Here is a 14,656-nt window from a genome sequence, read left to right as displayed (position 1 = left end):
GGAAGAGCTCTGCTGGGAGCCTTCTGTAGTACAGGAGGCCAGAGCTGGCGGGGGGAAGATGAAGGAAGTAATGCAGAACAGGCAGAGTAGGGGGTATAAAATATGCCTGAAGGAGGATGAGTCGCTCTCAGCAATGTGGAAGTGTGTTGTGATTAATGCAGGTCCTGAGGAGTTGATGTGGTGAGGCTTTCTGCCAGGGACTTCTTGCAGGCTATTTCTGCCATGTGCAGCACCTCTCTGAATTTTAAAGAAATCTTGAGTGTGTGTATGTGCAGGTACCCACAAGGCCCCAGCTTTGCACGCTTGTGGACCTGTGTGTGTCTTTCTTAAATTAAGGTGAAATTCACACAACATAAAATTAATCACTTTAAAGTGTACAATTCAGTGGCATTTAGTACACTCACAATATTACACAACCACCACCTCTATCTAGTTCTGAGTCATTTTCATCACCTGTTGGAATAGTGTGTATTTTTTAAAGGGTCTGTTCCGTGAAAGTGTATTTGTGAACTGCATTAGGTTGTCCTGATTTTGCCTGCCTGCACAGAAGCCTTCTTCATCCTCACGTGGCAGATCGCACTGTACATTTGGCCAAGGAGTGTGGTTCAAGTACTCAGATTCCAAATGGGTTTGTTAGACGTGGTTTAACCCCTCCATGCTGTTTGGCTGCCAGCAATTCAGGCTTAATCAGAGTGTAGTTCCGGGTCTTCTCTTGCTGCTTGGCTGCCTGTCTTAGTGTGTTAATAGGCCCAGGTGTAAGGGTATATGTCAGTGAGAGACTTCAGTCTTCGTAAGCCTCTTCCCCGGCCTCAAAGGCAGAGGAGGGCCAGTGTTAGTCCACATCTGGGGAGAATGCTATTTCCTCTGGATTTGGCTCATCCATAACTCCCAGTTCTGTGTTGGCTGTTCCCCTCCCCACCCCCCATCATGGGAGGCCCAGGTGACCTGCATCCATTAGCACCCAAGGATCCTCTGTAGCACAAGTGTTGAAAAGGGTGAGAGGGCTGCTCCCCTGGAAGTGTCAGACCTGGTAGTTGTATATGCCTCCCTCTATTAATAGCTAGTCCTGGGATAGCATCTGCTCTGGTGTGATACAGGTACCACAGCACGGGCTGTTGTAGACGGGGTCCCTGGATAGTCTCCAGGAGCTGCAGAGATGGGGCCAGTGAGTGGCAAACCCTTATATACTGAGTGGAGGTAGGGGTGGGAGAGAGACAGAGAAAAGGAGGAACAGCAGAAGGAGTGAGGGAGGAGCTAGCTTGGATAATCTAGGGAATACTTCATTATGATTGGACTACTTAGGTCATGTGTCCATCCAAGAACCATTGACTTTGGCCAGGCACTGGGGAATGAAACTCAATGATTGGCTTGATCCAACCAGAAAGTCTTTTAGCCAAATATGGGGTCAGGGTCCCCAGGGACATGTGTCTGGGTGGAGGAGATGTGGGTCTTGAACTAAATCTGTTTTGGAAAGGAGGAAGTAGGAGAAGGATGCTGGGTAGACAGTCAACAATAGCCTCCATGTGCAGGTGAAATAAATGTCAAGACGAGGAAAAACAGGCAATGGTGAGAAACAGTGGCAGGAACCAAAGTGCCGGAAGTATCGCTGCGTCTGAGGCTCTCCTCTTTAGAGCTCATGTTAATCAGGCAGGTAGGCTGGACCCATCCATGCACCACAGAGAAATAGCCCTGGTCGTAGGAGCCAGTTTGATTCTTGGCTGAAAGTGGTGACAGCAACCTGAGAAATTAGCCTGTTACTGGAGAATTCAGACCCTTGATCCACCTCCTCCAGCTTTGTAGGTGGTGAAGAGGGTGCAGGCCAGCACAGTGGAAGCCAGCCGTGACCTGGCTGCAGTTCGCCTTTCTGACTTCACCTTTCCACGCGCTACCCTTATTCATTCAGCAGGAATTTCATAAGCAGCTACTATAAGCCAGGCTTTGAAGAATTCTCCCCTGCCCTCAAGGAGTCCTGTGGAGAACACAGATAAGAAAAGGGGCAATTCTATTACAGTGTGAGAAATGAGATGGCAGGAGAAGCCTGGGGTGCTGTGGAAGTACAGAGCAGAGGACGTTTAATCTGAATGGGGGGTTCAGAGAAGATTTGTTAGATGAAGAGATTTTTAGACCAAATCCTGGAAGATGAGCAGGAGCCACCAGATAAGATGTCTGAGAGGGAAAGGACAAGGAGCCTGGCTGGGCATATGACAGGTTCGCTGTGTGTTTGAGGTTGATAATGAGGACTTCCAGGGGTCTGGCTTGGGGCTGATTGGGTGGCGACACTTTTACTGAGATGGTGAACACAGGAGGAGTTGCAGATTGGAGGGGGAAGAATGAGTTTAGTTCAGAAATGTCAAATTTGAGGTGTTTCTGATTCAGCCAAAAGGAGGTGTGTGGAGTTGGGTCTGGAACTCAGCAGCGGGGAGCTCCTCCAGATACACTCCTTTGACCATGTCCTCACGTCTGAAGCTCAGCATGTCCAAGATTGGCCTCTTGAGTTTCCTCCCTCATGTGCTTCTCCACCCTCAGTCCTCCTCATCCCTGTAAAAGATATGATCCATCCAGCTGCACAAGCAGAACCCTGGATTATTCCAGAGACCTCCCTGACCTTTCGCCCCACATCCAGCCCATCACTCAAGCCTGAATCTATTTCCAGAATATATCTAGAATCCACCATTTCTCTAGCTGTCAACTGCCACCACTTGGTCCAAGCCACCATCTTCTCTCATCTGAATTACTGTGATACTCTCTTTCCTGCACTCCTGCTGCCTCTAATTCATTCTCCACAAAGCAGCCTGAATTGCCTTTTCAAAAAAACAAATGACGTTACTTCCTTTTCTCACCCTTTCAATGACTTGCCATTGCAGTAGGCTCCGATGATCTGGCCAGGCTACCTCTCCACCCCGCCTTGTCACTCTGGCCTTTTCCCAGGGCCTTCAGTATCTGTCAGAGCTTTCCTGCCTGGGCTTTTGCACATACTGTCCTGTATCTGGCCCCTAAACCATCCCTCAGATCCCAGGTTAGATGTCGCTCCCTCCGAGAGGTCTTTCCTGACCACCCAGACTGAAGCTGGTCGTCCTGGTTATTATCTGTCCTAGTACCTGGCTCTTTTCCTTCATAGCACCTATTCCAATTTGCATTTATAGTCATTTTCGTCCCAGTTTGTTAAATGCCTGGCACAGTGCCTCAACCATATCAGACCCATCCCCCCTTTTTATAACAAATGTTTCTTCTTATCCTCAAATGAAATCTACAGATAATATAACCTCTCTATACACATAATTTTAAATCAATATAACATCCTAGCAGTAATATGAAGGAGAAATAAACGGAAAGTAATTCATAATAAAAATATTTGTTTCAGTATTAAATTCCTAAGTTCCCAGGGCTAAGTTCTCCAAAAATCATAATGAAGTAATCAGATGCCTACACCTATAGGTAGAATTACCGTGAACGCAACGGCTACAAACATTGACTAAGGTAGTTGTGTTTTCTTGCTGATTTGGATACTGAGAGCAGTTTTGCCAGTGGCGTGCAATTGTCTACAATGGTAAGCACCTCCTGTAATGTTTTGAACAAAATAGAGTACAGTCTACCTTTCTCCTTCAGTGTGCACTGAAGTCGTCTTCCTAGAAAATTCATGAAAACCATGCAAAAAATATTTTGTGCTTTCATGTACAACAGAGTTAGGTCCTAGATTCAGGTAATTATAAAGGGTTATACATATTCACCAATGCCTAGCAGTACCCTCACCAGTCATGTGGGACCAGGGACTGGTTTTCGTTACGTAAGTTATGTAGCAGCCTGGCTGCCACCCTCAATGCCAAGAGAGTCCCCGCATTCATGATGACCCCCACATTTCCAGAATGTCCCCGGACAGAGAATGTCCCCGGACAGAGAGTAGCACTGCCCTAGTTGAGAGTCAGTTGCCTTCCCCTCTGTTAAACTGTGAACACCACAAGGGTAGGATCCATGTCTGTTTCTCGTCAGAGCATGCACGGTGCTCAACTCCCAGTTGGCAGATATTTGTTAGAGTAAAGGAATGAATGAATATTCCATCAACATGAAATTTGTGCCAGGAAAGTTAGAAAAGAAATACATCGCATGAAGTCTGACCTGACATTTACCTTCTTTCTGCATGCCGTAGGCCAGCTGACCTCTGTTTTAGTGAAAGAGACTTGCAATTATAGCTCCAGACAATGTAGAGTTTCAGGTCTAAATCCTGTACAGTGAGGGAAGTCATCTCCCCAGGCACAAAAGAAATTGCACCGGCTCTGAAGTTGTGGTTTGTCTTTTTTTGGAAAGTCAGGCTTGTCTGTTGAAGAGCTCAGAACACTTGACCAGCTCTCTCATTTATCTTAACATGTGTATGCTATATTTATTCTCCCCTCACAGATGGGGAGAGGAAGCTCGCCTCAGGGCCATATTTAGCTAAGTCTTGATCCTCTGCCGTGTGGGGTCAGCTTAGATAAAACAGAATCCTAAAACTTGATTTTCATGCTGTAGTTTAAACCTCCTCCCACCTTACATCTGTTACTAGGGCTGCTCACAAGGATAAAAAGTGTTACTTGGAGCATTTTTAATCATGTAACGTGGCGATCTAGTTCAGGCCTCGCCTTTTAGAGATGAGGAAGTGCTGGTTCGTAACGACACGGTTAGATAAGGGCCGTGGAGCCCCTTCTCTGGCTGGTCGCCTTTCTGCTAACCATATTTACATTTTTCTCTCCTTTTTCTCCCGCTAACCTGAATGGGAGTTATGATCAGTCAGGCAGCCAAAAGGAAGACAGTGATGGAAAAGAAGCCAAAGATTTGGTTCACCAGTGCCTAAATAATTGGTAAATTAATTGGGAGACAGACTTATTATATATCAAAATATACGAAGATGACAGTTGCTGAAAGTTAGAAGCTAAACCTTCAATTTCAAGAATTCTTTTACTAAGAGCTACTCAGGCCAGGGATATGTAAATACCATTTCACAACCGAACTAAAGATAAAAAAAAAAAAAAAGAAAAAGCCAATTATTTGAAAAGTTTTTGAAAAACAATTACCTATAGGAGTTTATAGCACTTTAAAAAAATTCTTTCTCCTCGAATTTCCTTTAGTCCAACAGTAGTAGGAAGTGGTGGGCAAACTCAATAAACTTATCACTGATGCATTTTGAACCAAACTTACCAAAATGTTCCCAAAAGGAACTCAACCCAGCTTCCTTGAAAAACAGTTATTTTTAAGGAGGTGAAAAGTGATATTTTCATGTCACAAAGTTAAATACAAAATGAACTCAAAAGTGACAAAAGGACTTCACAAAGGAAATGAGGTTTCGTAGATGACCCTTACCAAGAATTACTGTAGAAATGTTTATAATTTATAAGTTAGATTTGTGACAAAACGCTTGTCGTCTTCAGAAGCCAGCCCCAGCCCACATGTCCTCCTGGCTTCAGTCTAGCAGCCTGTGGGGGTTGCTGTGTTTCAGGAGCCAGGCCTGTACCTATTTTGGGCTTCTTACTAGAAACAGATGTTTCAAATGGAGATTGTTACTGTGTGCTTTGGAAGTGACAGAGTTACTCCTTCGTATACCACAAGCCACCAGTTGTCAGGGGCATTGTTACTTGGTTGTCTTACATTTCATGTATCTCTTAAAGTAGTTGGTAGCTGTCTTAGACTTTAGAAGCCTGGGGCTTCCCTGTTAAAGAATTATTCAATTGTGGTCCCACTTTTTCTCATTCTAGGTTGTTACAGAGGAAAACTCTTGTAGGTTTTGAGAAATGATTATTTCCTAAATCAAATTAACATCCTGGATTATTTGGCAGTAAAATACATTCTTATAGAACTTTACAGTCCTCAAAGCATGTGCCACTGACATTCTCCCATTTGATAGACAGAGAAACTAAGCCTCTAAGAAATAAGTGACTTGATGAAGGCCACAGTGCTAGTAGGTCATCTATGTGCCGATCCCCTCCATTCTGCAAGGCCTGACTCAAATGCCGCCTCTCCTAAGAAGTCTTTTCTTAGCGTCCCCTAATTTCCACTCTTGGTGTTTACCATTCTGACTTGTCATACAGTGTTCGCGTACATTTGTCTCCCTGACCGTGGACTCCGTGAGAGCAGAGACTGTTGTGTCTCTCCCCACCTATCACATTCTTCCTCCTCGGGACTAACCTTATTCGGGTTCCTACACCAGCACCGCACTTTCTTCTCTTCTAGGCTGTGGCTTTCAGGTCTGCGTGTTCTAGTGGGGTGCACGGGCACATTGTGAGTCCTGTTGCTCATTTGAGCTTGTTGCCTTATTTTTAACATACAGATATCTTATGAGAGAGCTTTGCAAATGTTTATAAGGTTTTACAATTCAGATATGATCTGAATCTCGTCCTGCCTTCAATTCGCTGATGATTGCACTTGGCGCCATTCTGGGCACCGCGTAGGTGCTTAGTAAGGTTTCTTGGATTAAGCATTTATATATTTACCTGCTCCAGTTTACACTTTTCTTTCTCTTGTTGTTGTTGTTTATGACTATCTTTTTATATGTATATGTCTTGAATTCCCAACTGAGCTCTAAGATCCAGAGGGGACAGTTATTTCTTGCATTCGCGTATATGTATCCTTAGAACAGCTTCCATGCAGTGTGATCTCAATAGATCTTTGCTGATTGGTTTTAAATGACCAGTGTGTGATAGCATACCGGCTAACAAAGCATGGCAAGGCCCATACTGTCCAATGTGAGTGGTTTTGCTTAAAATACATGTTTTGGATATATTTTTAAAATAGTCATGCACATCCTAAAAACATGTATTTTAAACAGAACTCACCAAAGTGGCAGGAACACCCAGGTCCTCATGAAGGGGACAAAGGTATTTTAGTGCAGAAGTAGGGATGCTCGTGGGCACTGCTGGTTGAGCTGTACATAAGAAGGGGTCTCCCAACTCACTGTCATTTGCTGCAGTTCTCTGTTGCACCTAAAGGTCTTTTGTTTCCTCTCAGAGTCCATTTCTTTGGCCTTTTTTTTTTTAAACCTTATGATACTATTTTTTTTTCTTTTGCAGGGAAGGATTTGCCCTGAGCTAACATCTGTTGCCAATCTTCCTCTTTTTCTGCTTTTTGTTTTTCTTTTTCTTCTCCCCAAAGCCCCGGTACATGGTTGTATATCCTAGTTGTAAGTCCTTCTAGTTTTTCTATGTGAGCTGCAGCCACAGCATGGCAACTGACAGACGGGTGGTATGGTTCCACACCCGGGAAACGAACCCCGGGCCGCTGAGGCAGGGAGCGTGGAACTTTAACCACTAGGCTGTCAGGGCTGGCTCTCTTGGGTCTCTTATTGTCTGCAGATTCTTGTCAGGTTGTAAATGTGTGATATTTTTCAAGGGTTAAGTTTGTCATCATCACAGATCAAGGACTCTTGATAAGACTGGAGATCCTAATCACACTTTTAAGAAATTGATACCCCTGGTACTTAGCCAGTTGGTAAGAAGCTAAAGACTTGACTAAGCAGTCCAACAGTACTGTTCACTTAACTCACCATTGTTTTCATGGTTTTGATGTCAGACAGTTGGCTTTAATACGTTTTTCTCTACTCCCGAGAACATTCCAGTTACCAGGCTGAAATGTTTAAATACCTACCTTTTTAAAAAACTTGAACTAAAATAACATTTATTTGTAAGTGAGGAGGACACTAGAGAGTTGGCTTTGAGAAGTTCTGACTTTGATAAGTGGCTTAAGAGTAACAGCAGTTGTTCCACATCTAACTTCCTTTGTGTTGTCAAATTTAAAATATATGGCTGGAGGGGCCGCCGGGCGGCGCAAGCGGTTGAGTGCACACGCTCTGCTGCGGTGGCCCGGAGTTCGCGGGTTCGGATCCCGGATGCGCACCGACGCACTGCTTGGCAAGCCATGCTGTGGCGGCGTCCCATATAAAGTGGAGAAAGTTGGGCACGGATGTTAGCCCAGGGCCAGTCTTCCTCAGCAAAAAAAGAGGAGGATTGGCAGATGTTAGCACGGGGCTGATCTCCTCACACAAAAATATATATATGGCTGGAGATGAAAGATTCTGCATGTTTCAATTTATTTATCTCCAAATCTAAAATTTTATGTTAGGTTCACTTAAGATTCTGCACAGTAGATATAAACAATTTTATATGATGCAGGTTACTGTACACAAAAGGATCATTTATTTTTTCAATTTGCTGTCTATTATTAGACTTCTAATTACTCAGGCTGGATGGAGGCAGAAAGGTCTCCATCTTATAATAACTGCCAATTATTTAGCTGGAGATTACAGGCCAAAGGAGTACATTTTAGGTAGTTCAGACTTAAGAGGTAGCATTTCTTTCCAAGGAATTCTAAACATACTTGTCTTTGTTTTGTTGTTTTATAACCCCAGTCCTTCACATTTTAATTATTCCAACAAAATCTGCTATTTAAGTATCTAGAAATGATTAGTCTAATTTCCTTCCTTTGTGCCCACGTCTCTCATTGAGGAAAGTCAGTGTTCACTATGGTGATGAAAGGAATCTGTACAACAGACTTAACGTTCTGTGGAATATTTGGATTCATATTATTAAGGATTTCTAGAGAACTTTACATTCACTTACTTTTTATTCCTCGTAATACCCTTCTGGAGAAGAGTGCACATTCTATTTCCCTAATGAGGTAAACTTGCTTAAAAAGTAAAATTTTTATTAAAAAATCTAATTTGATTTTCTTAAAACAATATAAATCTTTTTTTCTGGTTACATTTTCTGGTTACATATCGTAGGGTTCTTGAGTCCCAAAATGACTAATTAGTACAGTAATAATATATCATTCTCTTTTATTAATCTGAAAATTATGCTGTCCTCAAGAGACCTCAGTTTGATTTGTGTGTTTTCATGCCAGTGTAGAAAATTTTATTTCTCACTGAAGGAGTTTCTTCCCTGTGGTTGGAGAGAGATGCAAAGCCAAGACTGGTGTGGGGCTGATGGGACTCTGTGTGGATTTGCAGAGAAATGGGAAAATCAGTTTCCTGTGGGATGAAGAATTTGTGTTCAAGTGTTGGAAGAGTTCTTGTGTGTGCCTGGCACTATGCTGAGTGCTTTAGTTGCATTATTTCATTTATTCCTCTTAATCCTATGAGGTAGTATCCTCATTTCTAATTCTGTGAAAATTGGAAATCTAAATATGGGTGAGGAGAGATTTTTAACAGGAGCACCCATTTCCGTGACCATGCCACGTGTAAGTTTGCTGAGGAACACAGAGTTTCTGGGTGGAATGCTAAGATTAATATTGTCCCTTTTCTCTCTGTATGGACATGCAGTTTGAAATAGGCGGTAGAGTACAGGAAGTATATTTAATGCACCCAATTATACTATTTAACGCTCAAAATGATTTTTAAAAACGTTATATTTTTGATAGTATTCCTCTTATAGTAACTGGCTGGGGTGCATGTTTTATACCCAGTCTACTTGATTTCTTCATTAATAATTTCTTAGCATCAGAGCACTGCTTTATTCAAAACCGATGTGGGGCTTCCATATTTAAAATTAAAGGGTAAAGAAGATTGGGGATGTCCTGTAATAGCCAATACCCAAGAAATCCTTCAGCGCCCACAGCTCCAGACTGTAGGTGTGCCCCTCGAAAGCATCGCAGAAAAACAGAAGGGTTAACTCCCAAGTCATGAGTTTGAGATGTTAATATCCTTGAATTGAACATTATATTAAGAAAAATGTCGGAAGAAGACATGAATGGAAAATTGTTCCACGAGGGAAATACTACTGCTGAAACTCAGAGTGGAAGATGCTTTTCATATTCCCTTAGTTTCACATTGACGCGGTTTTAGTCGGGAAGCAGGTCACTTAAAAGGGGTGGCAGCCGAGACCAAAAATAAAGTTTCCTTGAAACCAGACGAGAGGCAAGCCCCAACAAAAAAGGCATCCTGACTCCGTTCACTCACTGGAATGTAAATAAGGAGAATTTTGTGTCATAGAAAATAGTCTAAGCAGAACAGGAGCTGCACTGCCTTTTGTGATAGGGAGAGATGCTAAAACAGTCATCCATAGGTAGCACAGCCCTTCTATAGAATAGGAAGCAGCAGTTTAAAATTATGTGGTAATCTGACGTATTCTGCTCTGGAAAGATCTCAAGACATACTTCAGGGTGCAGAACGATATGGATCACACAATCTCTTTTATGTACAGATGTTTGAATATGTACATTTGTAGGTATGTACACGCATAGAAAAAGAACTGGAAAGATATGAAACATCTCCATTTTGGGAAGGGAATGGAAATTGGGGAGGAAAGGGGGATTTTTGTGGATTTACTCTATATGTTTCTGTCTTTAAATTTTCACACACATACCTAATTGGGAAAACCATATAAACAGGAAAAGCAAAGATTTAAGGTCCCAGTGAAGACGTATAGTGGTTAAGGCATAGGTTCGGGAGTAAAACTGCCAGGGTTTGAATCCCATCTCCTTTACTTACTGGCTACACATCCTTACACAAGTTATTCAGCTTCTGTGCCTCAGTTTACTCAAATGGAAGACAGGAATAATGCTACTTATGTCATATGGTTGTTTAATGATTAAATAAGTAACACCTGGGAAAGCATATGGATCAAGTACCTGATATACAGTAAACAGTATATATTAGTTACTATAAATGATAATACTAGACAACATCTAGTTATAATCAATTCTGTGTGCAAAGTTTCAGTTAAAAATGTTTCCGGTGACAGCTTTCATAATCACAGTGTATTTTTTCAAAGTTTAATTGTAGTTGTTAATGATGTTGTCTCATATTTTAACACCCACTGGTGTTCAGAACTTCAAAAGGAAGAATAACAAAAGCAAATGGAATTATCCTGTTTTATGTAGAATGCCATACATTCCATTTGTGGAATAGTCCTGACTTTGCTTCTTTGACCATGTAATCTAATGTACATATTATTAGTAAACCATAGAAAGGGAAATAGAAATAATGAAGTTTTTCTTTCTTCCTTAGGAAGACTATGATCGTCTGAGGCCTTTATCTTATCCAATGACTGACGTCTTCCTTATATGCTTCTCTGTGGTAAATCCAGCCTCATTTCAAAATGTGAAAGAGGAGTGGGTACCAGAACTTAAGGAATATGCACCAAATGTACCCTTTTTATTGATAGGAACTCAGGTATGTCTGCTTTGATTATACTCATTTAAGAATAATCTCTCTGGCTTATCTTGTGGTGTTGCTCTCAGACAGATGGTCCTAAGGTTTAGCAAATGATATATTTGTTTTATCTCAGTTGTTAGTTAAAATAAATTCTGTCACAGTTTTGGGAAAAGTAGTGTCAAAAAAAAGCAATTATATTAGTTGGTTTTAAAAATTAAGTTCTTTTGTTTAATCTTTTTTGGATATGTGGGGATTAAATGGGACTACATGCTTTGATTTATCTTTAAAGACTTGTAATATTTTGTGACATTATTGACCTTTCTTAATTAGATTGATCTCCGAGATGACCCCAAAACTTTAGCAAGACTGAATGATATGAAAGAAAAACCTATATGTATGGAACAAGGACAGAAACTAGCAAAAGAGGTAATGGAACATTTACAGAATTTAAAAATAAATGTAAAAGTAGCTAAGGTAATAATAGAAGCTAACATTGGTTGTGCATTTTCTGTATGCCAGGCACTGTGCTGAGTGCTGTACATGCATTATCTCATTTAATCCTTGCACCGACTCAGTGAGGTGGGTCTGACTAGTTCCCCTGTTCTACAGAAGAGAAAACAGGCTTGCAGATGTCAGGTAACTTGTAAGGTCCGGCAGGTAATGAACAGCAGAACTGGGTTTCAGTCAGGCCTGACTGCAGAGTCCAGGCTCTCACACCTGTGCTATGCTGCCAACAATATTCTCTGAAAAAGCCACGTGTAAAAAGAGCCATCGGCAGAAGGTGCTCATCTTTAAGTCCTTCTTAATCACTTAAACATTTGTCCTGTGCCAAAACAGCCTCTGTCTTCAGTTAAAACTCATGGAGTAGGTAGTGGAGAGGCATAGGATGACAATTCAAATATGCAGTTAAAAATCAAAAATTACAGGGGCCTGCCCGGTGGCATAGTGGTTAAATTTGTGTGCTCCACTTTGGCGGCCCGGGGTTTGTGGGTTTGGATCCCAGGCACGGGCCGACCCACTGCTTGTCAAGCCATGTTGTGGCAGTGTCCCATGTAAAGTAGAGGAAGATGGGCACGGATGTTAGCCCAGGGCCAATCTTCCTCAGCAAAAAGAGGAGGATTGGCATCGGATGTTAGCTCAGGGCTAATCTTCCTTACACACACACAAAAAAATACAGCTAGGTTTGAAAAGAAATGTTTTGAATTTTCTTCCAATCTTTTTATGAAAGACAGAAGGTATTAGCATTCTAAAAAATATATAACTGTGATGCACATAATACCGTTTAACTTATATTCTTCCTCACCCTAAGCTTACGTTTTTCTCCATTTGGCCCTAACATTATTGGATTCTTTTTTTAGATGTTGTGACTTTAATAGGACTTTTGTGGAAACAGAATCTAATAAGATCTTTTTAAATGCACTATTAGGAGGCAGAAGAAAGCAAGAAAACTTTTTGGAGGGCAGTTTTTCCTATAGCAAAGGATAAATAGCGTCACTAACAAATCACTTTAGAAATTCTATGTATTAAATTTTGTAATCTTGGGAGAGAAGGAACTTCTAAATGTCATAAAGGTATAAGTCAAAAATGAAAATATTGATGACTTAACTATAATAAAAATTTAATACCACATCAAATGCCAGAAATAAAATTAAAACTCATATAACAAACTTGACATGTATGGCAGAAAAATGGGTTAATATCCTTAGTATACGGGAACCCCTTGCATATGAATTAATCAGAAAAAGACATATAAGCCCAAGAGAAAAATGAGCTAAGAACATCGATTGAAAATTCACCAAAAAATGAAGATTGTTGGGCCAGCCCCATGGCTTAGCGGTGAATTGCGCGTGCTCCGCTGCTGGCGGCCCGGGTTAGGATCCTGGGCGCGCACCGACGTACTGCTTCTCCGGCCATGCTGAGGCCGCATCCCACATACAGCAACTAGAAGGATGTGCAGCTATGACGTACAACTATCTACTGGGGCTTTGGGGGGAAAAAATAAATAAATAAAAAATTTAAAAAAAAAAAAGACATAAAAAAATGAAGATTGTCATTGAAGATAGGAAATATGTTCAAACTCCTTAGGAATCAAATGTGAGTTCAATTTCCACCTATAAACTTGGCCAAAAATGAGAAATTAATTATAATAGCCACTGTTCCAGGGGTACAAGGGAATGGGCACTCTCTTATACTATTGCTCATTCAGTAAAAGCAATCTTGACAGTATGCAGAAGCCTTAAAGTCATGCACACTTTTTTTTTTTTAATTTTTTGTTTATTGCAGTAACATTGGTTTATGACATTGTAAAAATTTCAGGTGCACATCATTGTACTTCTATTTCCGCATAGATTACATCATATTCACCACCAAAATACTAATTACAACCCATCACCACACACATGTACCGAATTATCCCTTTCACCCTCCTCCCTCCCCCCTTCCCCTCTGATAACCACCAATCCAATCTCTGTCCCTATGTGTTTGTTTATTGTTGTTATTATCTACTACGTAATGAAGGAAATCATACGGTATTTGACCTTCTCCCTCTGACTTATTTCACTTTGCATTATACCCTCAATGTCCATCCATGTTGTCACAAATGGCTGGATTTCATCGTTTCTCATGGCTGAGTAGTATTCCATTGTGTATATATACCACAGCTTCTTTATCCATTCGTCCCTTGATGGGCACTTAGGTTGCTTCCAAGTCTTGGCTATTGTGAATAACACTGCAATGAACACAGGGGTGCATGTACCTTTACAAATTGGTGTTTTCAAGTTCTTAGGATAAATACCCAACAGTGGAATAGCTGGATCATATGGTAGTTCTATCCTTGATTTTTTGAGGAATCTCCATGCTGTTTTCCATAGTGGCTGCACCAGTTTGCACTCCCACCAGCAGTGTATGAGAGTTCCCTTCTCTCCACATCCTCTCCAACACATGTTGTTTCCTGTCTTGTTAATTACAGACATTCTGATGGGCATGAGGTGATATCTCATTGTAGTTTTGATTTGCATTTCCCTGATAGTGATTTTGAACATCTTTTCATGTGTCTGTTGGCCATCTGTATATCTTCTTTGGAGAAATGTCTGTTCAGGTCTTTTGCCCATTTTTTAATTGGGTTGATAGTTTTTTTGTTGTTGAGATGCATGAGTTCTTTATATATTTTGGAGATTAAGCCCTTATCAGAAGTATGGTTTGCAAATATCTTCTCCCAATTGTTAGGTTGTCTTTTCGTTTTGTTGATGGTTTCCTTTGCTGTGCAGAAGCTTTTTAGTTTGATGTAGTCCCATTTGTTTATTTTTTCTATTGTTTCTCTTGCCCGGTCAGACGTGGTGTTTGAAAAGATATTGCTAAGACCGATGTCGAAGAGCGTACTGCCTATGTTTTCTTCTAGAAGTTTCACAGTTTCAGGTCTTACATTCAAGTCTTTAATCCATTTGGAGTTAATTTTTGTGTATGGTGTAAGGTAAGGGTCTACTTTCATTTTTTTGCATATGGCTATCCAGTTTTCCCAACACCATTTGTTGAAGAGACTTTCTT

General features: G+C 41.1%; 1 protein-coding gene across 1 annotated transcript in view; it reads left to right on the top strand.

Annotated features, from left to right (window-relative positions):
• Window positions 1-14,656, top strand: part of RHOQ (ras homolog family member Q) — a 40,137-nt gene that overhangs the window by 20,710 nt on the left and 4,771 nt on the right. The window contains exons 3-4 of the mRNA XM_058551306.1: window positions 10,967-11,131; window positions 11,444-11,539. Coding sequence (XP_058407289.1) covers window positions 10,967-11,131; window positions 11,444-11,539 — 261 coding nt within the window. The remainder of the gene's footprint in view (window positions 1-10,966; window positions 11,132-11,443; window positions 11,540-14,656) is intronic.

Source organism: Diceros bicornis, chromosome 12 (genome assembly GCF_020826845.1).
Source record: "Diceros bicornis minor isolate mBicDic1 chromosome 12, mDicBic1.mat.cur, whole genome shotgun sequence".
NCBI lineage: Eukaryota > Metazoa > Chordata > Mammalia > Perissodactyla > Rhinocerotidae > Diceros > Diceros bicornis.
The sequence above is the reverse complement of the archived record's forward strand: the minus strand, read 5'-3'. Positions and strand labels throughout refer to the sequence as shown.